At 38.1% G+C, this 24898-nt stretch overlaps 1 protein-coding gene across 7 annotated transcripts in view; it reads left to right on the top strand.

Moving 5' to 3' along the window:
- The window catches only part of LOC140338533 (uncharacterized), a 61138-nt gene extending 39201 nt beyond the window's left edge, over positions 1-21937 (top strand). For 4 of the 7 annotated variants that reach the window (XM_072422785.1, XM_072422784.1, XM_072422787.1 and 1 more), the window contains exons 4-5: positions 7174-7350; positions 21549-21937. In XM_072422785.1, coding sequence (XP_072278886.1) covers positions 7174-7350; positions 21549-21767 — 396 coding nt within the window. In that variant the 3' untranslated portion in view covers positions 21768-21937. The remainder of the gene's footprint in view (positions 1-7173; positions 7351-21548) is intronic. The other 3 variants (XM_072422783.1, XM_072422781.1, XM_072422782.1) reach the window with 1 other exon arrangement.
- Positions 21938-24898: the final 2961 nt, after the last annotated feature.

The following is a 24898-nucleotide window of genomic DNA, read 5'->3' as shown; positions in this document are numbered from 1 at the left end:
GCCAGTCTAAACATGCCCTGAATTAAGTCAAAGCAATCTATTGAAATGTTGCTATTTTTGTTGAATATCTGTGTAGCGCCTCCCATTTTAATCACTCATTATCAGACCATCCATTCCACAAAACACTACTCTGGCCCAGGTACTCTGTTTTGCTCGACATATGCTTTATTTATTCTGCTTTACCATATGACTAGTCAATGAGAAACTGGCGGGGACATCACAAAATCATTGACAGGTTTTCTGTTCACTACTAGAAATGACCTGGAAGCAATAAATACAGTATCTTCATAGCAGTCAATGATTTTTTCTTTATTTTTCATGGTGCTATTGGAGTCAGCAACCAGTACAAGGCTTATCATGCAGTAGTTCCGGTGCTGCAGAATAGCAGTACAAGCAGGTCTGGATGGTAAACAAAATCCCTAAACTGTTTTTTATTTTTTCAGGACTTGCAGTCCTTGAATAGGGGATTTCAGTTCAAGCATTTATTGTCTCTTTCACTTTGAAAGGGGAAGTAACCCAAAAGTAAAAACAAACAGAGGATTCTCCTTCTTTCCCCATTTAAATTTTATGTCTTTTCCCTTTCTCCAAATATGTTTTTTTTTTTTTTATTTCTTGATACAGTGGCTTTAAAAGTTTTCATCCCCCTTCACTAAGTGAAAACAGAATTTTTGGACAGGGGCTCTAAATACTTTCTAAAGCCACTGTATGTGTACATTGAATAGGTATTCTGTCTTGGAGACATTGCTACAGGGGCAAGAAGTGAATGAAATACTACTTAACAGGGACAAAAACAGAAATTAAATACAGGAGCTGAAACCATTCCCACTTTATCCAAACAAACATAAAAGCAGTTCTGCTTAGTATTTTTCCACCCAGGACTCCCCATGCATCCATCTTCCTATGCACTCCTATGGTGCTTTAGAATACAAGCTCATATTTGGAAGTCTATAGGAATGGATTGGATTGCATAACACAAGATTTTTGACATGCAGCTGAGCAATTGAGCAATCTTTCTGTAATATCCCACTGAATCAGGGACAAGTAGGTATAAAACTGAGAATTGAGACACACAGGCCTCAATATAAGTGTGACTTATTTTCAGCATAATTTGAAATTCATTTGGGCTGACATAAAAATAGTCTTTGAATCTAAAAATAATACCCTGCACGCAGACTCAGTGCGCCTTGGCTGGGAATATGGAAGCACGCTGATATCACACATGCAGTGACAAAGGAACAGAAGTTGTAATGGCTTTGATCAAGATGAGACCCTTTACTCCACAGCACCTATAGGGCACCTCCTCAAGACCACTGCCTGGCCACTCACTATTTTACAGAGATCTTCTACCATTGGCTTCTTTTTCTTGGTTCTGTATTAGATGATGCAATCTGTAGAAGAAAGGGATACTAATATGTTTTTTGGGGGTTCTGTATGGTATAAATATGTATACAATTTAGGTCAAGGTTTTGCAGCCAACCCCTGGGGTTAACAACAGATTAAAAGAAAGGAAGCCAAGAGGTTTTTTTATTGGCTTTTTACAGTTTAAGTAAGTCAAAGACATAAATATATAGTACAAGATAGTACAAGATCTCAAGCTCCCCTGAGGAAGCCTTTTTGGCGAAACGCGTAAAGCGGCAGAAAATAAGAGACTCAAGGACTTCACCTATAGGGTCACACCGAACAGATCCAGTTTAATAACCTATCAAGATCTTTTTTCTTCTCTCTTTGTTTTTTCATAATCAGGAATGTATGTCTAGTAACAGAAAAGACCCCCTTACCCCTGCATGCTGTTAATGCAAAGGTTGCTTGCATATTATCAATTATTGTCACTATGTAAATATCTTGTACTATATATTTTTGTCTTTGATTTGCTTTGAACAAATTCAGCCAAAAAACCCTCTTTTTGGCTTCCTTTCTTTTAATCAGGAAGAGATAGTAGTTGAAAATCTTGTTTGCTGAACTGTGGGTCTATGGTAACACAGGTATGGGGAGCTTTGGTAGAGGTAGAATTCTGATGTAAAAGGGGATCCTAATGTAAAGAGAGATACTCCAATGTAAAAGAGGGCTCCTGATTTGAAGATGAGACTCTGAAGTCAAGAAAAGGGGGATTCTGATCTAAAAAAAAGTTTGTCCTAAATAATACAGCTACCATGTGAGTGTAGAGTTTCTGCAGAAGGGGAGCTCAGGTTCAGCTTCCATATCGGGGGCCATAGATCGGAAGCTACTCCACTTAATACATGATGAACACACCAGCAACTGTGTATGTGGTCACAGCAATATGCACACTTCACTACATATTAAAGGAATAATACAAATTAAATAAATTGTACTTTTTAATGTAAGGTTGCTTGTGAAAGTTCCTTTAACTGAACTAGTCTGCATATTTTCCTTTTAGTCACTGATGTATATATACAAATTATTCTGAACATACTGGCTGCCAGATGGATTCTTCTGTATACACTGCAGGTCAAAACACCATATATACTGAACAAGAATCCATCATGCAGCTAGACAGCACAAAGGAGATTTGCCCAGGTCATACATTATATGGAAAGCAATCCAAGCAAATATTTAAACAGTAACTCCATGTTCCGATTAACTGATGAGGCTAAAATCTACCATGTAATTACCATCAAATAGCCATCCAACAACACAGCCAGTCAGACCGGTCTTCCCAGCAGAGAACAATACGTTTATTAAAACATGCCAACACAAAGCAAAATTAATGACTTTCAAAACATTTGTTAACAGCGATAAGCTCTCCCAGAGTGTGAATCTACAGTTTACAAACTAAAGTCTAACTTATTAAGGCAAACAAAAGTTCAACTCCTAGAAAACAGCAAAGACGGCTTGTAATTTAAAGAAATAAAGCTACATTTAATTGGATATCTGTAGCTTTGTTTTTCTCTGCAGTCTGCTTAGATTGCTGGTTAGCTGCCATAGCAAGGGTTGTTTGGCCTCTCCGTTAGTACAATAGGCAAACACATAAGAAATGCTGTTTTAAGCCAAGTGGTTTTTCTAGGTATTTATTTTAATTACCAATAACTACTTTGTTCAGATGTTTTGTAACACTGGAAGGATGGGAGCCAATTTGGAATAACTAGAGCTTAGATGAACTTTATGTATTTGTAGGAAATGTAACAAGGAAAACATTTATTGAGTACATCCGCTAGTTTTACAAGGTCTGAAAGAGGAATATATAGCAAGTTTTTTTTTTATTGCTAAAGAGACCTACTCTGTCTCCTCTGTAATAAAGGCTTTTTTACCTTCTTATTCACATTTTTTCTTTTTTTGAGTACAAAGAGCACTACAAGTGAAGCCTGTGTACATCGTCCTTGTGACATCTATCGGGTGATTGAGCTTCTGTGCATATGCACGGGAGTTACGTCTTCCTGGGCCGCTTTCTTAGGATGTCAAATCCAAAAGAAGTTGGGAAATGATGTCACCTTTAGCAAAATTGCTCAGAGACAATAGGTCACTATAACACATTGTATAGTTCTGCTTTCATTCCAAGGTTTCATTAGGAGCATAAGAAAAAAAAAAAGCTAAATAAATTTACAGTACAATGGTAAATACTGCTATCTTTAATTTCAATAGGCAGTTAGAACTCTCTAGGCCCCATTGGAGATATATCACTGATGTAAATGTCCCCAGTGGAAGATGTCTCCTTGATTCCTGTTATTGTACAACCTAATGTTTCCTTACTTTGGTGACATTGCTTACTAGGACAAAGACAACAATAAAACCCTTCCATTGTAATTCTTTCATATTGTATCAAAAGCTAAGACTATACTATACCTCTTTTATAAATGCCTATGGAATAGGCAGGATTGAGTTTACTTTTGGTCCCTGTATACTCAAATAAGTAATGTGCTTAATAGTTGATATCAAAAAATCTATTTTGGCTGGTATATGACAGCATACTGGTGTTTCTAAATTTTGATGCCAATTTTAATCAAAATAATGCTTCGCTAGAAAGGACCAATAACAGCCATAGGTGCTCAGGCAACCCCTATGAGACTGCGTCATGAATGTAGATGTATTGTAAAAACTGAATTGCTGAGCTGCTATATTCACTTGTTTCCCATGCTCAATTACCAAGTGCTTTGATAGCTGTGTTAGAATATATTTGTACATTGATCTACTTACCTTTCTCAGCTTAGTTGATGAGAAGATCCTTCCTCATATCATTCTGCATTGGGTCAATACAGCATATGAGAAGAAATCAGAACCTGCACCTACATACTGCAAACCCAAATAATATAGCAAGCTTCTATTTATAATGTATTGATTAAATGACCACCAGTCTTAAGGGGTATACATAAGCGCTCCATATGGCTAAATTACTGGCTAGTTACCTAAAAAAAAGCATTTATATGGGATTGCATTATATGATATTACATATCACTAATAACAGTCTACCTATACATTTGTTGTGGAAATTTATAAGCACTGTTATCTTAGAATATAAAGAGCAGCTTATGACTACATGTCATTAGCAAGATGACCACTTTCCCTATATGTTAAAATTAAGAAACAATTAGAAAAGCAATATAAACAGTCACATTGACTACCTAGTACATGTATACAGTATGGTTCTATGGTTCATTCAATATTTGTAGAGGGAAGAGAGGGATACATATATTTAGGTCTAAAAAATAATAGGCTCTATTAAACAAAAAATGTGGTTTGGATCAGTTGTCAGAATGTTTACTTATAAGCCGTTATGGCTTATACATACTCGTGTCCTTTTACATTGTCAATATTTTTAATACACACAAATACTTAAAAGGGTGCCAGCATTGCTTAATGTCATTCAAATCATCTATTGTAATGTATTATTGGCTTTTGGCTGAGTCCGCGATGATGATGCAAGCCCATTAGAAATCTGAACAGTAGGCATTTTTTGCCAAGTGCTCTGCGACATTCCCAGAACTTGGTTTGGCTGGCCCAGAGTTTGGCCTGACATTAGAAAAGTTTAAACAATACCTTAAATATGCCTAAAAACAGAAGTTTAGGGTATTTTTAATATCCATTTAGTCCCTTTCCATGTTGTGTCCCAAACAGACAAGCAGGCAGTAAAAATAGTTACCAGTTACCTAGCTAATCCTTTTCCAATGATTGACCTACCATGCCTTGTTGAACGACATGAGGAGGTGCCCATTTTGGTAAAGGAGCAGGCTTTAATCTCCAATCTGATGGCTAGTGGGTTTATTTTTTCAGAACTGCTTGAACAAAGTACAGTTTTTTTTTTTTTAGTGAAATTTTAAATTACTTTATTATATCACAAAAACTATTGAGTCCCGGAATTGTACCAAACCGAGCATAAAATAAGTTAAAAGGCTGACACATGCAGAAGATATTGTTCTGACCCATCCATTTTTGTACTACAGTTTTTTTCTAGGATCCAACATTCTTTTTATTCTGCATCCTGTTTTTTGCTGTGTAAGTCACCAAATGGTTTGTGTTTAGTTCTTATTTCATCCATGAGTCCCTTGTGACTGAGTGTTTACAGCATGTTTTTATTATTAAAGAAACCACAAGCTCTTGAACTAAAATACAGTTCTCAATAAAAGTTTACTTTGCATTTATCACTATTAAATGTTTGTAACAAATGTTTGCACAAGCCTTCTTTAATGGTAACGGTGTAGCCCACAGTGCCATGGTATATAAAATTGCCTACACATGGTCAGATGTTTGGTAAGGTGAGGCACTGCTTAGTGTGCTTGTGTTCTGCTTTAAAAGCTGATATGCCCTTTGCTTTATAATAATGGGATCCTCAGAGATAAATTACTATATGACATAGGGTGTTTATACTGGGGCTGGAGTTTAGCCTACTATATGTTTCGTCTCTGGTACTCACCACTATCAACATTTTTTTTTTCTTTTAATTTAAACCTTTCCCTATTTTAGATCTAGTGATTTTATCTCTCTGTGCCTGGGTTCCATGTATACTTAGCTCTATACCAGCACCATCCACCTGCCATAGATCTCCTTGCATTTAAAGATTAGAAATCAAGCAGGTCTTTATTGCAGAAAGGTACAGGAAATGTACAGCTCAGCGTACAATGCTGGGGAGTGCAGGGTATTCCTGGAGAACTTGGGCGAGCTGTTTGGACTGAACGCACATCAGAAAGATCAGAACACGCATAAAAGAAGAGGAAGATGGCGGTGTCCGTGAAAGAGGGGAGATAGGTGAGTGTATTTAAAAAAACTGTGATTAGGCAGGTAAGGCTATTTTATTGCAAGAGCAACAAAGTACCTGGCTGGTGGCAATTGTTTAAATGGTTTCGCTTTATTGGGTGGCTATCAATCTGAAGTAGTGGTCATTCCAAGGCAGACTGGATTTGAAAGCAAACTGCTTTAGATAATGCCCACAAATGAATGTGAGGGTTCGGGAATAATCTTAATTCCATTGGGCCTGATTTATTAAAACTCTCCAAGGCTGGAGAGGATACACTTTCATCAGTCAAGCTGGGTGATGCAGCAAACCTGGAATGGATTTCTTAAAAGTAATTTGCTATTTGTTAGCAAATATTTTCAATCCTGGACCAAATCCATGCCAGATTTGCTGGATCACCCAGGTTCACTGATGAATGTGTATCCTCTCCAGCTTTGGAGGGCTTTAATAACTCAGTTCCATTAAATGAAAACTGTGGTCTAGGTATTTTAAGGCTTGGGAGGAAGGGGCTGGATCAGGGATGACCAACTCCAGTGCTCCAGGGCTAGGATCTGCACACGATTTTAGTATTTCTAGAACAGACTGCAGTAAATTTAGTAAAGGGTTTCTGGTTTACAGTAACTTAGAAAATGACTTTACTTAAAAAATTCTGATCCTTATGTTCTGTTTGATGACAAGAGCTGGACATGCCTGGACTTAGATGATGATAATTGTCTTCCATTAAAAAACTGATGCAGGCTATACCTGATCCGCTGCAGCGTCCAATGCGCACTGTGAGAAATTAACTTTGTGAAATTAAATCAGGAAGTGAGAAGAAATGTACACAAAAGGCTCACGGCAATAAAAACTTAACCTTCACAATCTTTTAAAACTAAAATGTCCACTGCTCTGTCTCCATCAGGCCCCATCATTGCCAATTACTGGATATAAAAATCTTCAAACTCACAGCCTGAAATATTGCAACAGAAAATAATCTGATTGCATGTGTTTAGTTTACAGATGAGTACATACGGAAGATGTCACAAGATGCATGGCCCAGGATTATTATAGTTGCTGATGGATCTTGTGGAGAATCAAGTTTTCTGCTGGGTGTCAACTCAGAATATATTGTGGAATCCTGTAATGCATATGGGGCCAATGCAGCATTTGAAAGATTAGACCAGAGGCAGGTAAGGATTTTTTATTAATATGTATTATATACAATATAACTGAATATTTATCAATAGATTATGATAATTATAAGTATATATTAAATTAAACTGAAATTTATCAGGCCTAAAAAGTGCAATATTGCTGTTGTTTGAATGATGTTGTGGTGCCTACAAGTACCTATGCTGGTTTAGATGTTCTTTTAACCCTCTTGGATCCTTGGCCAAAACTGTACAGAACATCAGCTAAACCAGGGGTCAGCAAACTTTTTTGGCTACTAGGCTATTTTAGGAGGTCAAGAAGGCACACTAGGCCGGACTCTCTTTCGAGTCCCATGCTGATGGCTCTGTTCCCCACAAAGAACACCCCTGAAGGAAAATCCCTCCCCTCCGCAATGCATTTGGAGGAGAGGGAACACCCCTCCCCTCTGTATGCATTGCAGAATGTCCCCTTACCCCGGGCGGCGGAGGTGTTAACGCTGGCTGCCGTAAATATGGAAGGGAGGCATAACAAGGAGGCTCAAGATACGTGGGTTGCCGACCCCTGGCAGCCGGGATTGGGCCAGATTGACCAGGGGGGCGTTGGGCCGGAACAGACTACTGGCTAGGCCGTATCTGGCCTAAAGGCCGGAGTTTGCCTACCCCTGAGCTAAACCCTAACCCTCCTTACACCATGCCCTATTGGTAAATGCCAAAATCCGAGTGGACAATACAGATTTTTGCCCCAGCAGATGAATGATAGAGGGGGTGGAAAGAAAAATTATTTTGGCCTGTCGTCAAGTTGAGGCCTTGGGACAGAATAATTAAGGATCACTAAGACTAGAGAAGATAACCCACCTTGGGAGAACCTGAATAATCCAGCAAACCTGCATGGATTTCTTAAAAATCATTTGCTTTTCAATCCTGAACCAGGTAAAAGCAGGTAATAGTTGGAATTGATTTGCTAGATCACCTTGGTTCTCTCATAATGGTCTGTTTCTCCATTCTTAAGGTACTTTGGTTAATAAGTCCCCTTTTGTGTAACCTGGGCCTGTGATCCATAGAGGGCACAAAGGCCCAAGAAACAAAACTAAGATACTTGTAGTCACCATAGTATGCATGAAATTTAGCAATATTTTACTCAGCAATACACAATTTACCCAATATTCTAATCCTACTCTGACTTGCTGCAGCAGAAGATTAAGTAGAAGATTAAAGCAGACATTTACATATGCATTTACAACCTTAAGCATACCTAACTTTAGTGTCTCTAGAAATCCAGACAAATGACCCTGATATAAAACTAGAAGCTGCAACTTGAGTCTGCTAATAAAATTTGGCATGTCCATGGTTCCAGGGCAGGTTAATTTTAAGCCTATTATGTTGTACACTGAAATATCAACTGTCACTTCTGTGTTTTTTTATTTGTTGGTTGTGTGATCACAGATAATCATAGTCTATCTTTAAGTGTAGGAAATGGGGACTGGATATGCCAGTATGATATTACTGAACAAATATAACTCATATTATTACCAAATAATAGGTAGATTGTTCCTTGAATGCAGATCTTTAATGTTTTTCAAGGAAGTTACAAAGCCTAAGGGAAATCACACCCACATAAACTAAAATGTTACATTTCCCCATTAAGAAATAATTGTTTGGTTAGACTTCCAATTGTTTTCAATTGTATTTCATGATATATTAATTGCACAAAGAAACATCCTGCTTACAGGAAATTGGATTTACTACAACACACATTCTCATAATGTCCATAAATAACTCCTATAAAATTCTGCAGACATACTCTTGTCTTCTTCAACCAACACACTCCTTACTTTAAAACAACCCTTTCCTTTGCTAGTGCTAAATATGAACTTTATAGTGATTAAATGCTGCAGAAATCAGAACTTTGCTTCAGTCTGTCTTTCGGTCCAGTTATTATCCTATTGGGGTCAACCATATTGCCTTTTCTATAGCATAAAGAAGACCAACTGGTCAAGACCAAGTGAAGAAACCTTTGTCAGGCAGTATCTATCATTTTAGTTCTTCATTTTAGATAAGCTTCACTATATAAAGAGGTGGGCTTAGTAGGTGGAAGAGTGCAGGACTAATCAGGGCTGGCTAAAGAGTAGGGTGTGTGTGGTGGTCCCATATGACCTTCTCTTTTGCCTGTTTCATTATTTTTTGCATTTCTTTATCTTTTCCTTACATTTTTATCCAATATTCCTTTCTTGCTGAGGCTCCCAACCTGTTTGAACAGAGGGTGGCAATTAGTATTTTAGTTATGGAGTTACTAAGTACCAAAGTAGAGGCCACAGCTGCACACAAACACACTTTCACCCAGATTCAGCAACCAGCCACATCATTATCCAAGCCCAGCGCCCAGCCAGGGCTACTGAGCAACTCTTTGAGCTCTCACCAGTTGGCTTAATAATATAAGCCCATCATGGTACACATTACAATATCGGAAGAGAGGGTTCCAACTTGTAACGAAAAATCTTTATATACACCCCTTAGTGCAATGTCTCCCAGGGTTCACAACAGACAATTTAGAATAAAAGGTACATACAGACACCTTTTGCTAATACCAATTTATATAAGCTTAGTAGCTTTTCTAAGGACAAGTTTACTTACCATGATAATACGTAAGTCTACTGGTCATTGTTATCTTTACTAGAGTTCATCAGAGCTGAAAAGCCAAGTTCAACACATCATAGGTGGAATGAGGATTCTATAAAAATGTCTTATAACAGAAACCAGTGACCCTTGTTATAACTTAGTTTAAACAAAGTGTGTGTGCAGTCTCCTTATTTGTCCATAGATTCAGGGAAGATTTATGGAAAAATGTAAAGAGAATAATGTTTGGTTCAGGCTCTTATAACAAGTCACATTAGTATATTAGACGTGATCACTGTAACAATAATATTACTTCGACTCCTAACATGACCAAAGGCAATAGGGATTACATAGACAGCTTGACATGTCCGTGTGGATTAATTGCTTGTTTTAATAGAAAACCTGAATAGATCTTTGGGGTGCTGCAGTTAAGAGACTAAGGTGTTTGTTTTGGCAACATAAAAAGTACTTCAGTAGGATATAATTCATCCAGGCAGTGCAATGAACAATATTGTCATGAGCTTCATCTTCCATCAGTATAGAGCAGTCAGAACTATGGTAATGGTTGACAGCAGTTTAAATTGCTTTTTATTAAAGAGTACCTGTTAGTACAGAGAAAGAGAGCTGCATTTTAGACTTGTTTTTGAAGGTGCAGACCTATTCTTGTTATCACCTTTATCCACACTGTATAAATATGGCAGTATACTTGTGTTTTTAAATCCAGCGTGATTGGAGTTCGGGAGTAGGTAGGGTTACAATCTATGCAAGGATTTAAATACCTATCTAGTGTCCCATCTATAGAGATATTTCCCAATAGGGACACAGATAGTAAAAGAAGCTTTAAAGAGGTTTCCAACACCCTAGGGTAGTTTGGGTTTTAATTTGGTATGATGATGCTATCATTCAATAGTCTGCCACAAAACTGCAAATACAAAGCAATTTTCCAAAGATTTGTATCGCAATGACCAGGAAAAAAATTCTGGTGTCCTCTGTCCAGGGATTAGGTCTGTCTACCTATCCTTGGATGCTTGCTGATTTTTATTTATACTCCTGTATTCAGTACTCAGAAACAAGTCAGCATTTACCATATAATTCCATTACCATGTATATCCCAACAATTTATTTTAATGATAACCTGCAGATTTTTTTTCCAATGTTTCCATCTTCATAGACTTTGCATGTCCAATTAGTGGCCTCCAGGACCCTCTGTTGCAGGGATTGACTGTAATGGATTTTTGGATAGGACAACGATCTCAATACAGCCATATCCTGCTTGGGCCCCTGTAGCCTTCCTCTTTAAAGGTCTGTAAGATGAGTTGGACTGGGCACTGCTGGGCACATTATTACATTGCTCTTCCACAGCTATGGCATGCTTAGCTGCTTTCAGTAGCACAGAGCAGCCAGACTCCAGCACAGCATCGGCTGAAAGAATGCACCAAAAATAACACTGCAGTGCATGTACGGCAATGCAAAATATGGCTTTAGAGGGCTGTCAACAAACTAGACAACTTTTATTTAGACTGCTGAAATCTCTCCTGCTTTCCTAGTTTAAAGTCCCACAACAAGAGGAGTGTAGGAGGGCCATGGAGTCATGAAAGAGGGTCTTTTGGGAGCCAGGACCTGAAGACAGAAGTATGTATGTTGTTTTGGGCCAAGAAACTGTGTAATATAGGCTACTGGGGAGCCAATTTGCTACAGCACATGCCTCCTATCCATTATGTCCCCCAGATCAAAGAGCATCCAATCCACTCATCTTGAACGTGGGTTACAATGCAGACCACCCCCCACCCCATAGCACCTTTCTTCCACCCTCCAACTTGACATGTGGCAAATGTGACACTTGAGCTCCTTTACATTGAACACTACTACCATAGATTTTTCCTTAACCCTTAAGCACACACCATAGTTGGTCCAAGAATCACTTTTTAGCCTCTATTCCTAAATACAGACCATTTGCACCCTCTCAGCTTTTGCAATGGTTGTATGCTTAATATCAAATTCTATCCACCCCTGGGGCAACTGATTTTTAGCTACATTACTGTAAGATTATAGGGCAAAATTGTGCAAAAGGAGGTCAGTAAAACAGCCTACAGATTTTTTATTTTAACCTATATCATATTAATAGTATATGTTACATAAAACTTTGGAATACATAGATCAATATCAAACCATGCCAGCTTTTATAACAAATCTACTTCTAAAATTCAGTTTCAGCCTTTATGTTTTCATGGCCTTACAAAACAAATTCTTCTTTTTTTTGTAGGGTGTTTTGCTTAGATAGCAGACGTAAATAGGCAAGAAATTGCTTTTCAATTGCTTTGCTAATGAAGCCGGGCCAGTAATAACAAAGTCTATCTACATTTCATTACTCAACACTGATAGCAAGCTTTTTCATGATACCGCCTCCTCTTGTATGCATATGACGTCATCTTGGCATGAATTGCCACTCAATGGCGTGCCCACATCTTGCTTCTAGCACTATTTAGGGGTGTGAATGACTAACTGTTTACTAGTGAACTAATAAGGACAGGGAAAGCAAAAGTTTTACCATTTTTACCTTCCATAAGTTCTAACAATATCTGCACTTTGCTGCAATCATGTGCTGCAACCACTGGCCTAGGGTGCATATTTAGTAAAGTTAGCTTGTTGTTCAAGAAGAGAACAGACTACAAAACAGTATAAATTGAAAAGTCAGGGCCAAGTAAATAAATAAATACATTTCTACAATACTTCACATTTTGCCATGTTTTTCCTTTACAAGTAAACACTTCAAGTTTACAAAGATATCCATTGATCTGTAAGTACTTCAATGTGCTCCTAGCCTTCTGTTTGGGTTTCCAAACAGTGTTGTCAGCTCTATCTGCTTAACTACTTAACACCGCTTATTCCTAATCCCTTTCTTGCTCCAATCTATATGCATATATTCATTTCCCAGCACAACAATGCTTTGGGTGCCAAAAGCCCCCTACATCACTTGTTTAACTCCTAATTGTTTATTTGTTCCTATTATTACGACTTGCTGCCTTTATGTTATAACTTTCTACCTTTATGTTATAACTTTCTACTATCCTGGGATGAACGGACTATTCCTCTTTCAAAATAAGTCCTTCTGTCTCTTTCCTTCTTAGCTGTCCCTTATGATGAGTGGAATTAAACAACTCTTAAAAAAAAATATTTATAAAAAACAAAATGACTATGCCCTTTAAATATTGTCCCTCTTCTCTATTTCCAAAGGTGGGAGTAATCATAAACAGGTTTTGTTGAATTTCCTTATGGCTTGGTTTAGGGGTGTCAAACTCAATACACAGTGAGCAAAAATTAAAAACTTGCTTGCGGGCCAACCTTGACATTTTTTTTGAAAAAATGTAGGCAGGCTAAATCTTATGAGTGGCCCACCACTGGAAATCCCTCATTGAAAAAAGTAGCGCTACTACAATTTCCTTGTATTACTTGTAGCTATAGAGCAGTCCAATGGGGGGCCACACATAGGCAGTGAGGCCGCTGGTCTATAGACGCTAGTGATGCCGGGAATTGTAGTAGCGGCGCTATTTCAATGCAGCGACGGGCCAGCTGCAGTTCATATTTAGGATTCCTTTGGGGGCCAAAAAAAAGGACGATGAGGGCCAGATTTGACACCCATGGCTTGGGTAGACTGACTCTGGGCCTTTGTTAATGGCATTAGTTTAATATGTTTTTGATATTCACAATATATAAATAGGTAGAGTTTACGTACTACTTTAGACCTGCATCTGACACAAGTGCCATTCAACATGGGAAGCCATGGCAATGGGAAGGGCCGGTCTGCATCATTCTGCATTTAAATGGTGTAATCAAAGATGTAGCCACCACCACCTTAGGCCCCAGCGTTGTCACGTGTACAAAGGTGCAAGCTGCTCTGAGGAGAGTGCATTTCATTACTGCAGTTCAGAAAGCAGAGCCTTTCCCCTTCCATCCCATTCTCCGTTCTCCATGTCTCTTTCTGTCTCTCGACTTCCTCCCTCTCTTTCTCTCTATTGTTCTCCCCCCTCTCTCTCTCTCTATTCCTCTCTCTCTCTCTCTCTGCCTGCCCCCATCTCCATTTCGCTTTCTGCCCTCATCCCCCTGTCTTTCCGCTCTCCTTATCTTCTCCACTGTCTCTCTATCTCTTCCTTCCCTCTCTGTATCAGCCTCTCTTTCCCCCCTCCCTCTCTATATATTTCTCTCCATCTCTCTCTTAATTCTTTCACTCTCCCCTCCCTCACCCTCCTTCTCTTTCTCCCCTTTCCCTCCTTGTCTCTCCCCTCTCCCTGTCTGTTATCCCCCTCTCTTCCTCTCTCTCCTTCACACTCTTTCTATTTTTCTCCTCTCCCCTCTCTCTCCAATTTTCTTTGCTCTCTTCCTCTCTATCTGCTTTTCCTTCCTCTGCCCTCTCTCTGCCCTCTTGCTCTATTTTTTCATGTAGCTTCCATTTGGCAGGCGGTGGAGGGGCCCAGCACAAGCTAGCTGGCCTAGGGGAGCAGAGTATAAATCCAGCCCTGTATGATGTGCATAGATTTGGGTAAAACTGTGTACAGAGATGTTAATAATGAGCTCACAGACAAGACAGAGAGGTCTTTCCAGAAAAGGACTTTGCAAACAGTCATTAAATACATGATATCCTGCCTTTGTGAATAAAACCCTCTTGTTCAAACAATTTTCATTTTACCCTCGGGGAAAAATTACAACCATGTAATTATTCCATGAGCAAATAATTTAGATCATATATGTACTCTGTTGTCACCTGTGGACCTTGCCGCACTAGACCTGTATTCTAGGCAGATCCAGCAAAGTTCCATCTAAGAGACTAAACTTCACTCAATCATACCTTCAAAGTGCAGCAAAGTGCACCAGTTCTGGGTTACTAAAGTTCCAAATATTTGGAAATTCGGTAATTGCAAAGAGCACAGCCGATATTTTATTGGCTTAAATTTTGCATTCTTTAGTTCCTGACATCCTCCTTTACCATCATGGTAATAACATGTTAAAATAAAACATGTTAGCTTTCATCACTTTTTTTTACACTTATCAATATAATCAGTGGATCTCTGTGCTTCTTTTTGCAATGAAGGCAGATCATGTTTGGTGGAAGGGGCTGCCAGGGGGCTCTACATGGCTTGCAGAAAATATCATAGCACCATGTCTCAGTACGTCTCTCAAGAGCACTCAAGAACCCCAAGTTAAAATGCAATCAATGATCTGCATCCTGGTATAAGGTATTGGAGACATTTATTAAAGGGGTAAGCTGGAGACAGTAAGGCTAGGAAGAAATGGCTAGACGATAATAGACATCTTTCAGCCAGGAAGGCTGGCGTTTGCTTCAGCTTCTATTGCACACTGAGAAGCTGGAAGTGCAGTAAAAGCAATGACATTTCAGTATAGTAGAGTAGCTCGTACCACTGTGCAAGACTGTTGATTCTGCAACACTTAGTCAGTGGCTAATGTGATGTGATTATGCATGAAGTTTATTGGACCCTGCAGATCTCATATACAGAGCAGGCTGAAAAGTACAGCAGGAATTACTGCACTATTTTTCATTAAAAAAATGGTGAGTGATTTTAAAATACTCTAACAATGTATTACAATATTTAGATGAGAACAATTATTAATATACCAGAATATAAAATGGTTGTGTTCTGTATGACTAATATCTATCCATCTGTCTTCAAAATCTTTCTGCATCGTTTAGTCTGTTGTAAGGGCCTAACGTTGTGGCATTGTTCCCAGTGGTATTAATCAGTCAGAAAAAGTGCAGCAATAATATAGGGGTTACAGGTCAGCACCATCAATATCTCTATGTTACAGTGCTGTATTTACATTGGGCTTGATTTATTAAAGCTCTTGAAGACTAGAGAAGGTAAACTATCATGGAATAACCCTGATCTAGCAAACCTGCAATGGACCTGATCCATGGTTGAAAACATTAGAAACTAATAGAAAATGATTTTTAGGAAATCTACTTCAGGTTTGCTGGATCGCCCAGGTTCTCCCATGATAGTCTATTTTCTTCCTGTCCTTGAGCTTTAATAAATCAAGACGATAATGTACAACCTGCTTTCATTTTACAACATATGACCTATAGACTAGTATGGTAAAACAGTGAAAGGCCACATATAGTGTGTTTTAATGCCATATTGTTATGCAAGCCAATGTATAATGAAAACATTGAGAAAATCAAATGTGCATAGGTGCAAGAAAACACGTTCCCTAAGCCATGTAAAAATAAATAAATAACTGTATAAATTCTCACAAGGTTGGGTATAGAGCTTCTGTCATTTCCATGGCAAAGCAAACAGAAATTGAACATAATGATTGACATTTATAGAGAGCTTTGTAAATATTATAGAGACATAACCTTAAAAAAACAAATATACACATTGCAGGCAACACTGATGTTAACCCTGTCAACCTTCTGCAAGTGTCTCACCTATGCACAAGCCCTTTTCTTAACATCCAGGAAATAAAATGTGTCTTTGAATTGCCTGATTTCCAGAGCAAGGTTGAAAATAAAGGGCAGTGGTGGTGAGAGAGACACATGCTGCTATTGCATCTTCTCTTCTGAAGATTCTATCTGTCTGCCACTCATTGGTTTTAATTCCTTGTGAGCCTCCTGCCTGGAACAAGCATGCAGCACTCTATGATAATGGCTCAGAAACTATTGAAGCTGCTGTATCCATGGTGTGGGAGCCAGGTAGCTAGCATTTCCGGGAGAGGTCAGCAAGGCATCCTACCAGGGTTGGACATAGAGAATTGGAAAGAATGCCCCAGGCTCTCTTATGCCACAAGGGGCCCCCACAGATGCCCTAAGTTCTACAGGGGAACCCTAAGTCAGTGCTGCACAGAGGCCTACTCCTAGCCATGTAGCCACTACAGCCTACAAATTTCTCTTAATGTACTTGACTGGTCTCTATGGTAGAATCATACCCTTCGGTTTTAAAAGTTATTGTATTTAAAAACACTATCTTGTTTCTCTTTAAACCCATGTTTTCTAGCAACAGATATCAGCCAGTACAGATATCAGATTTCTGTCCTTGGAAATGATCTTTCATGATCATTTCCAGTGGCTAGTGAATAAATGAGAACTATATACACAGCATTCTTCTGTTCTATGGAGGGGAGAAGATGAGCAATTTGCACTCCGCTGTGCCCCCCTGCATAGGAACACACAGCGCCATTCCCACCTGGTCACTTATCCATTTTTAACGGCAAATTGATGAATGATCCAGGGGGCCACTGTATTCTAGAAGTGCTGTAGATGATAGTTGTCTGAGAGGAACAGCCATGCTCATCTCAAGAGACAATCATCTAGTGTGTGCATGTACGTTAAAGTAATCCTTCATATTGATGAGCCAATAGGAAGTTGGATGAAGCAGAGAGTCAACCAGTTATCATCACTTTGTTGGTAATTGCATATTTGGCTTGTTTCTGGAAGCATAAATATGCTTGCCTGTATATAGGTAGTTGTGCATTTGAGCACCTGGTTGTCTCCAAGAAGTGATCAGCTGGTAAAATGTTTGCCAATAATTTAGTTTTTCCAAAGGGAAGGCTCATCCAGCAGATAATTTATAGCTATGATCTACAAACAGGGCTGGGTGACTGATTTTTTAATTGGAAAGCTAAGATAGCTCTGCAACCTATTTGTAATGGTTACACTATGTATGACCATGGACATGGACTATGAATGCATGATGGTGATAACAATTATGTTAGTTTTTGTTTTAAAAAAAAAGTAAAAAAAGAATAACTAAAAAAAAACATTTTTCTACCCATTTGGCCTGGATAAATGTATGCTCTTCATCATCACTGTGATCTGCTCTGCTGCTTCTTCTGTCATCTTTTTTAGCCAATGATTACCTACTGTTGATGTAACTTTTGCACATGTGGACAGGTTTTATTTTATTAGATCGGTTTCTATCCCCCCCCAAAAAAAAAAGAAAAAAAAAGAAGGTACATTTTTCCTTACATAAAAGGGTTGACAAAGTAAAAATCCTGGTGATAAGTCCGCTTTAAGGCACCAGGCAGGAAATATTCTTGTGTTTATGATTTTCTTTTTAACTTTGTGTTTTTTTCCTTGTATATTCAGTTAAATATTTACAGCTTATCTGTGTGCTATGCATAACTGTTTATGCATCTTTTATGCAGTTACTATAATAAACTTTGTTTCACAGAATAAATGAATCGGAAGAAATTAGACATCTGCAAACATAATGAGAAACATCACTTTCTTCTTATAGATATTCAAATGCTCTGCCAATATAATTGCTTGTCATCACATCGTTATTAGCGGTTTTAATTATTTATTTTTAAATGAAGGAGGAAATTGGCTTAAAGCTAAACTCCAGGAATATTTTAATTACACATATGGAAACTGTCTTATCTGCTAAATAATTTGTTATTCTGTCAAGCAAAATTTGTGATTTATGTACCCTTGCCAGACAACACAGTCAGGAGGGTAACATCCCATTTTTTTTTTATTCACCTTCCCATCCACAGACCGCTGATTAGACAGTGAGGAAGTAGAAATACACTAAGTCATTCATATACAAAAAGTCATTCATTTTGCTTATGTCATTTTTAGCTTTAATTACAGCTATATGAATCTAAATACATGCACCACTACAAAAAAACAATATACCATTTCCAAACAAAAAAAATACAATATGTGTGCAACATCTACAAAGTCAGAGTCAATTAATGTTTAATAAAGATAAAGTGTGAAATTACAAGATGGATAAAAGTGCAAAACCCTAAGGGGGAAAAAACTTCCTCTTGGATTACCTAGGCAAGAATAAAGCCATGCTTCTTCCAAGCTGAGTCTAAAGAATGTTAAGTAGCCCAAATCATATGAGAAGATGATCTTTTACTGTGCCGCAGCATCTTCTCATGAAGTGTGGGCTACTTACCATTCCCAGGAATCTTGTCAGAATGACAGCCCCCGAACTATGGAGTTTAATGATTATATTATTTTACAATGTTTACCCCACCCTCTTGCACTTTTTTGCAACATTTAGGGATTTGGTGGGGGGCAGTTGCGGCAATTTGGACAATTAGACCTTGCTTAAAGTGCAACTGATCCTGTAGAATGGTGATATTTAAAAAAAAAAGTTTAAAAACCATATACAATCAATTTACTACAGGTAGTCCCCAGGTTACATACGAGATAGGTACTGTAGTTTTGTTCTCAAGTTGAATTTGTATGTAAGTCGGAACAGGTACATTATTTTAATAAATGCAATTAGGACAGATGTTTGTCTCAACATATTATTAGGCAATGTGGTGTCAGATACTCTATAAAATCCTTACTGTTAGTTATGCTCAAAGAAAGCAAAAAAAAAAATCTTTATGGAACCTAGACATTCATTAACTTCTGGAGCAAGCTGTGCATTGATATGCAAAAAGAAATAATAGCAGAGTTTGTCTTGGTCATTTAAAAGTTACAATAGGCTGCAGAAAGAGCTCACCCCCCTAAGATCGCCTACAACATCAGCTGTGTTTAGCAAAAGATTTCTTCTGCAAGTCACGCAAACCACCCCCTCCCCTTCAAGCCTCTGTTCTGCACACAGCAAGCAGGGAAGCCCCGTTGTATCTAGGAGGCGTCCGTATGTCGAATGTCCTTAACCCAGGGACTACCAGTATATAAAATACTGTACTTGGTCACCCTTCTTCTATGATGGGGTCTGCATAGTGACATAACAAGGAACAAAACACTTTTTAAAGTTCATTTAAACTCTGCTCAAATCTGTTTATATGTCTGTAACTCTTGTAGGCAACAATGCACTATATGTTAAAATATACCTCTGCCTAAAACTTTAGAAGAAGGAAATTGTTTAATTTTTTCATCGATATTCCATTTAATAAATAAATATCAGGAGTATGTGAATGTTTAAGCTGTTGTAAGCCAAACCTTTTCTTCCTAAACCAGTTCCTTTCATGGTAAAACATTATACCTCTTGGAAGAGACATTTAAAAAAAATAGGATTTGATATGAACAACAAAAGGAACACCTATATTCTTCATTAGACTAATACATCATTACGGATATGTGTATCATACATTTATCTACAAAACATTAAACAGATACAAAGATATCTTTCTGGATCACATAAGTGGTATTAACAGAAAAAAAATGTTAAGATTTTCAGATAGCAGTCAGACTGTAAGAATGATACTGTGGCATTGGCACATGGTTTTGGACATGGAAAGGTTGGAAATACTTCACACCTGCATGTAGGTTGGTAATAACTTTGATCAAAGGTCTGAAATAAAGCAGTCTTCTGAATCAGAGATAACAGTTAAAGCCAAACCTTAGGCAGATATAAATGCACCGCTGTATTTAGTAATTAAATTAAAATTAAATTAAATTTATTTTTTATTGCCAGCTTTGTATTGCCCTGAATTTGCAGCCTCTAGCTGTCCCTGTACAGCAGCGCTGGAGTAAGCCCCTGCTGGCCTAATTTATTAAAGCTCTCCAAGGCTAGGGAGGATACACCTTCATCAGTGAATCTGGGCGATCCAGCAAACCTGGAATGGATTTCTTTAAAGTAATTTGCTATTTGCTAGCACATGTTTTGAATCCTGGACCAGATCCATTCCAAGTTTGCTCGATCACCCAGCTTCAGTGATGAACGTGTATCCTCTCCAGCCTGGGGAGCTTTATTAATTCAGGCCCCATGAATCATCACTAAGACACATTAGCGATGAGGCAGCACACAGGTAAAACAACAGTTCCCAGCAGAGGACTCAGTCAACAGTAACACCAGAAAGTTAGGTGTTAAACATTATTCATTGATTTACTGTAGTGTTAGGGTCACTTTTAAGTTAAGACCATGTTTAGAAGGTATCTGGCAGCTTTCTTCTGCATTTTTCTTGGGTAGGGGGTTAAAAGACCTGAATAAGGTGTAATTAATATTAGAAATGCTGATTTGCAGATCTTTTATTGAGATCCTGGTCTGTTGTGTATTGGAAGGATTGGCTGGTCCAAACACTCAAACTGTTTGCCAGGTCTGGATTTGGAAGTGACTCTGGGGCACCTGATGGGTCAGTAGACAATAAAAGGACTTCCTCTAGAAATAGACATGGGTTGGCGTCTTAGATGGTGAATTTGAGCTGACAAGGCCAGGTGGAGCCAGAAAGGCTTTGTGAAACCAGGGAGAGCCAAGGAGGTCTCCAAATTTGAGTCAGTTAGACATTAAGCTCTGGAGAGAGTAGGTTTAGGTGAGATAGGGAGGCTACATGCAGGTTTGTATTTTAACAAGCCAACAAAATAAAGGCAGACTCCAACGCCAGGGGACCAAATATATGTTCTCTCAGTGGACATTGATAACACTGATGGAAAACTGTGGATTTATATTTTTGTTGTATTCTTGGATTGGAGATGAATAAAAGTAAGCAGAGCGCCCTGAAACCCAAACTGAAATAGGAAATATCTCTCGGATAGTAGTGTGTTTGAAGCTAACCCCTCACAAAATATATTCTGTGTATAAATAATTACTTTTACTATACAATAAAAGAAATAAAAAAAATGTTTTTCTTCGCAGGTAAATGTGATATGTTTGCATATGTTTACTTAAATAATCTCCTCTGCTCTGATTGGCTTTCAATCGACACAGGTGCCAACCCCAGAGATTCGAGCCCACAATCTATATTTTGATCTGTCAGCCTATGGAATTGATGTTGCCAGTGGTGGAAAGGATACCCCAAACAAGCCAGGATTTCACCTGAAAATCTACGGGACATTTCGAAATCGATATATGGCTTTAGCCTGCCCAGCTTCCGATGCCAAAGTTGTGCGGTTTCTGAGATACACTCCCAATTCTGCTGTAAGTTGATAAACTTTATTTTACATCTACAGTCAATAAACATTTGCTGGGGTAGGAGCAAGGGTATATGTTTCTGGAAGTCTGACATGTGATCAGTGCAACAGTATAGGGAAAGTAATGGTAATGTCCTTAGTACTGTCTGTAAATCTTTGAATACTTAGGAAAGTACAGGGTAACTTAAAGTGTGGCCAAGTGAAAACTCAATGAAATCATTTCTGTTTTAAGCGTCCCTTAACTCAGAATTTTCACTTTACATAAAAGGGTAGACAACCTTTTAAAAAAAGGGTGCAGCATCACCCACTTAATTCTCGATCCCCTAGGCGATCAAGATTATTATAATGTTATATTGGATTTTTAATTTTCTTATTAAAAATTACCTACAATAAAATATCTTTGTTTTAACAGTATTAGTTTGCCATAAAAAGCCACCTTTTGCTCTTTCCACATATATGGGGTAGAATATTGTTACCTTTGTGCTTTGCAAGCACAGATAATTGAAAGGTGTAAATCCAGTTTTGTTTGTCTTCATTATGATAGATGTAGATGATCCTTAGGGATTATCTCACCAAAAGCAAAACACAGTAGCACTACTATGTGCAAAATCTGATTTACATCCTAGTGTGGATTACTTGGAAAACAACCAGCAAATGACTCAAGCAACAACTGAGATTTCTTAAGAAAAAAATATTCCTATGTAACTTCTTATTAACCCATAGTCAATGTTTAGCAGCCTTAATTAGCTCATCCTCCCATTTATTACTTATATTTTACTTTCCCAGCAGCAAGTGAGACATCATCCTAATGGCATTCTATTAAAAACAGGTTATATCCAATCTTCTCTTAAAAGTTAAAAAGTTAAAGTATTATATTTTTTTACCTCTGTGTGTTTTCATCACTCATAATCAGAATTTACATTAGGATAAACTGGTAGCAGTGATTGTATAATTGGTATGCACTTGGTATGCATTGAGCTAACACATTTAAACCAGAATAACAGAACATTTATATTCTTAGCTGGGCAGACGTTTATAAAAAAAACAAGCACCCATATGCAGAATTTATATTCAAAACCTGTTTAATTAACAACCTTTTAGCCAGATTAGAGAATGGTCATAATGCAGAGATAAAATAGCATTGCTCACGCCTGCGGTGAAATTGAACTTTCAGATATTGTGTAGTCATCTTAGTAAGTCTAACTATAATGCATTTTAAAGCTTATTTCCATTTTTTTACACATGGATGTTGCTTTTTGGAGAATATGCTAAAAACATTTTTAAGAGAGACAAATAGAAAAATAGCTTTGTCTGTTCTAACACTGTCCCTTTCTTTTATACAGCACTTTATCTCATGTTACATATCTCGATTTAGCTACATACCTGAAGACATAAAGCAATGCATTATTAAAGTGTTTCTCAGTGGTCACCAAACAGCCCCTTAGTTGCATTTAATGGACCCTTGGGGCACTATTTTTCAATAGTGGGGCACAGCTCCTCCCCTAGTCACCATTGATGGGGCAAAATTACTCTGTGACACCAAGAATGAGACATTATTTCTCCCACTGACACCAATAAATGGGAAGAAACAACAATGATAGGGCACAATTCCTCCCACCGACAACAATAAGGCATCATTTCTTCAGCTGATCCCAAGGCTTGGGCATACTATTCTCACTGACACTAAAAATGGGACACTATTACTACTCATGACACCAACACAGATGCACAATTTCTCTCACGGACACAAAAACATACATCCTATTGACAAAGTGGCAAAAAAATCTTCTACTAATACCAATGATGATGAGGCACAATCACTCCTACTGACACCAATGATGGGAAACCGTTCCTCCCAATGACACCAATAATGAGACAAAATCTTTCCACTGACACCAAAGCTTGGCCATAATTCTTCCCACTGATACCAATGATGGGGCAGTACGCTTCCCACACTTATCTACAATGGGAGTTTTGAGTTAATTTTTGCTCCCACAGACAATAAAGTCTGGGGTAATTCTTATTTCTACTGATGTGGGGTCATTTTCTATTCCTACTGGTCCTAATCTGACTAATGTTAAAGGACAATGGGGGATAACCTAAAATAATATTTTAAAATATTGACCTTAAATGTGAGGAGTGCATTTATTTTCCCGTTTCAAGTTTTTTCCTTTATTATTAGCTGGGGAGGCCATCCTGTCAAGTAACACAATTTTCGTTCCCTGGGGTGACAAGGTTCACTCATTGTGCTGTCTATGTGAAGTGGCAGTGTTGTTACCCGAAGACTGCTAGGACTGCATAGCACTTCCCCATCTCCATCAAATCCACCAATCTACAAAAGCTTTATTTTGCTTTATTATATTCCACAGCACAATTCCCTGCAGTTGAGTAATGACCAGTAAGGCAGGACTCTGAGCTGCAATGTGAAGACCTTTATCTGGGAATATTTCACCTGGTGCTAATAAAATGATCTTAATATGGGTGGAAATTCCCTAGTGCTTGGCTGGTCTCCCAGACTGCATGGGACATTGATTTGCCTTGCCCTTAAATATATATTTAGTTCACACATGATTACCTTGCCAGTAAATAATATTAGAATGGACAATAGGTTTTGCAAGGCTCCATATGACGCAACATTACGTAATAAAATGCCAAATCTTATTGGCACCATTGTTAACTGTTACTGATTGCAATCCAAAGTTAATAAATGATACACTTAGCATTCTAAGTATGCAACACTGAAGGCCATCGTTTTCTACATTTACCATATTCAATAAACCTTATTTAATAATAATATTATTTAATTGAAGCCCTGTTATGTTTAAGATGCATTAATATCAGTTTAGGTAAAAGGTCTTGAAATTGGAAATTATTTTACCTGCCATCCATTTATTTTTTATTAGTCTAGTCCAGGAGTGGGCAAACTTTTTGGCTCAGGGGCCATAATTGGTTCTAAAATTTGGCAGGGGGGCCGGGCCAGGATCAGATAAATGAAGTACCAAGACGGGTGTCACTGAATGTGACGTCATGATGGCATAACCCCATCCACTCTCCCATTGCAGATCTGAGCCTAGGATAGGAGAGTGGGCAGGTTGTTCCGCCCATTTTCTTGAGCCTGGGATTTGTAAAGGGAACATGGTCCGCAGC

This window comes from Pyxicephalus adspersus, chromosome 9 (genome assembly GCF_032062135.1).
Source record: "Pyxicephalus adspersus chromosome 9, UCB_Pads_2.0, whole genome shotgun sequence".
Taxonomy (NCBI): Eukaryota; Metazoa; Chordata; class Amphibia; order Anura; family Pyxicephalidae; genus Pyxicephalus; species Pyxicephalus adspersus.
Note: the sequence above shows the minus strand (reverse complement) of the source record. Positions and strands in the feature narration are given on the sequence as shown.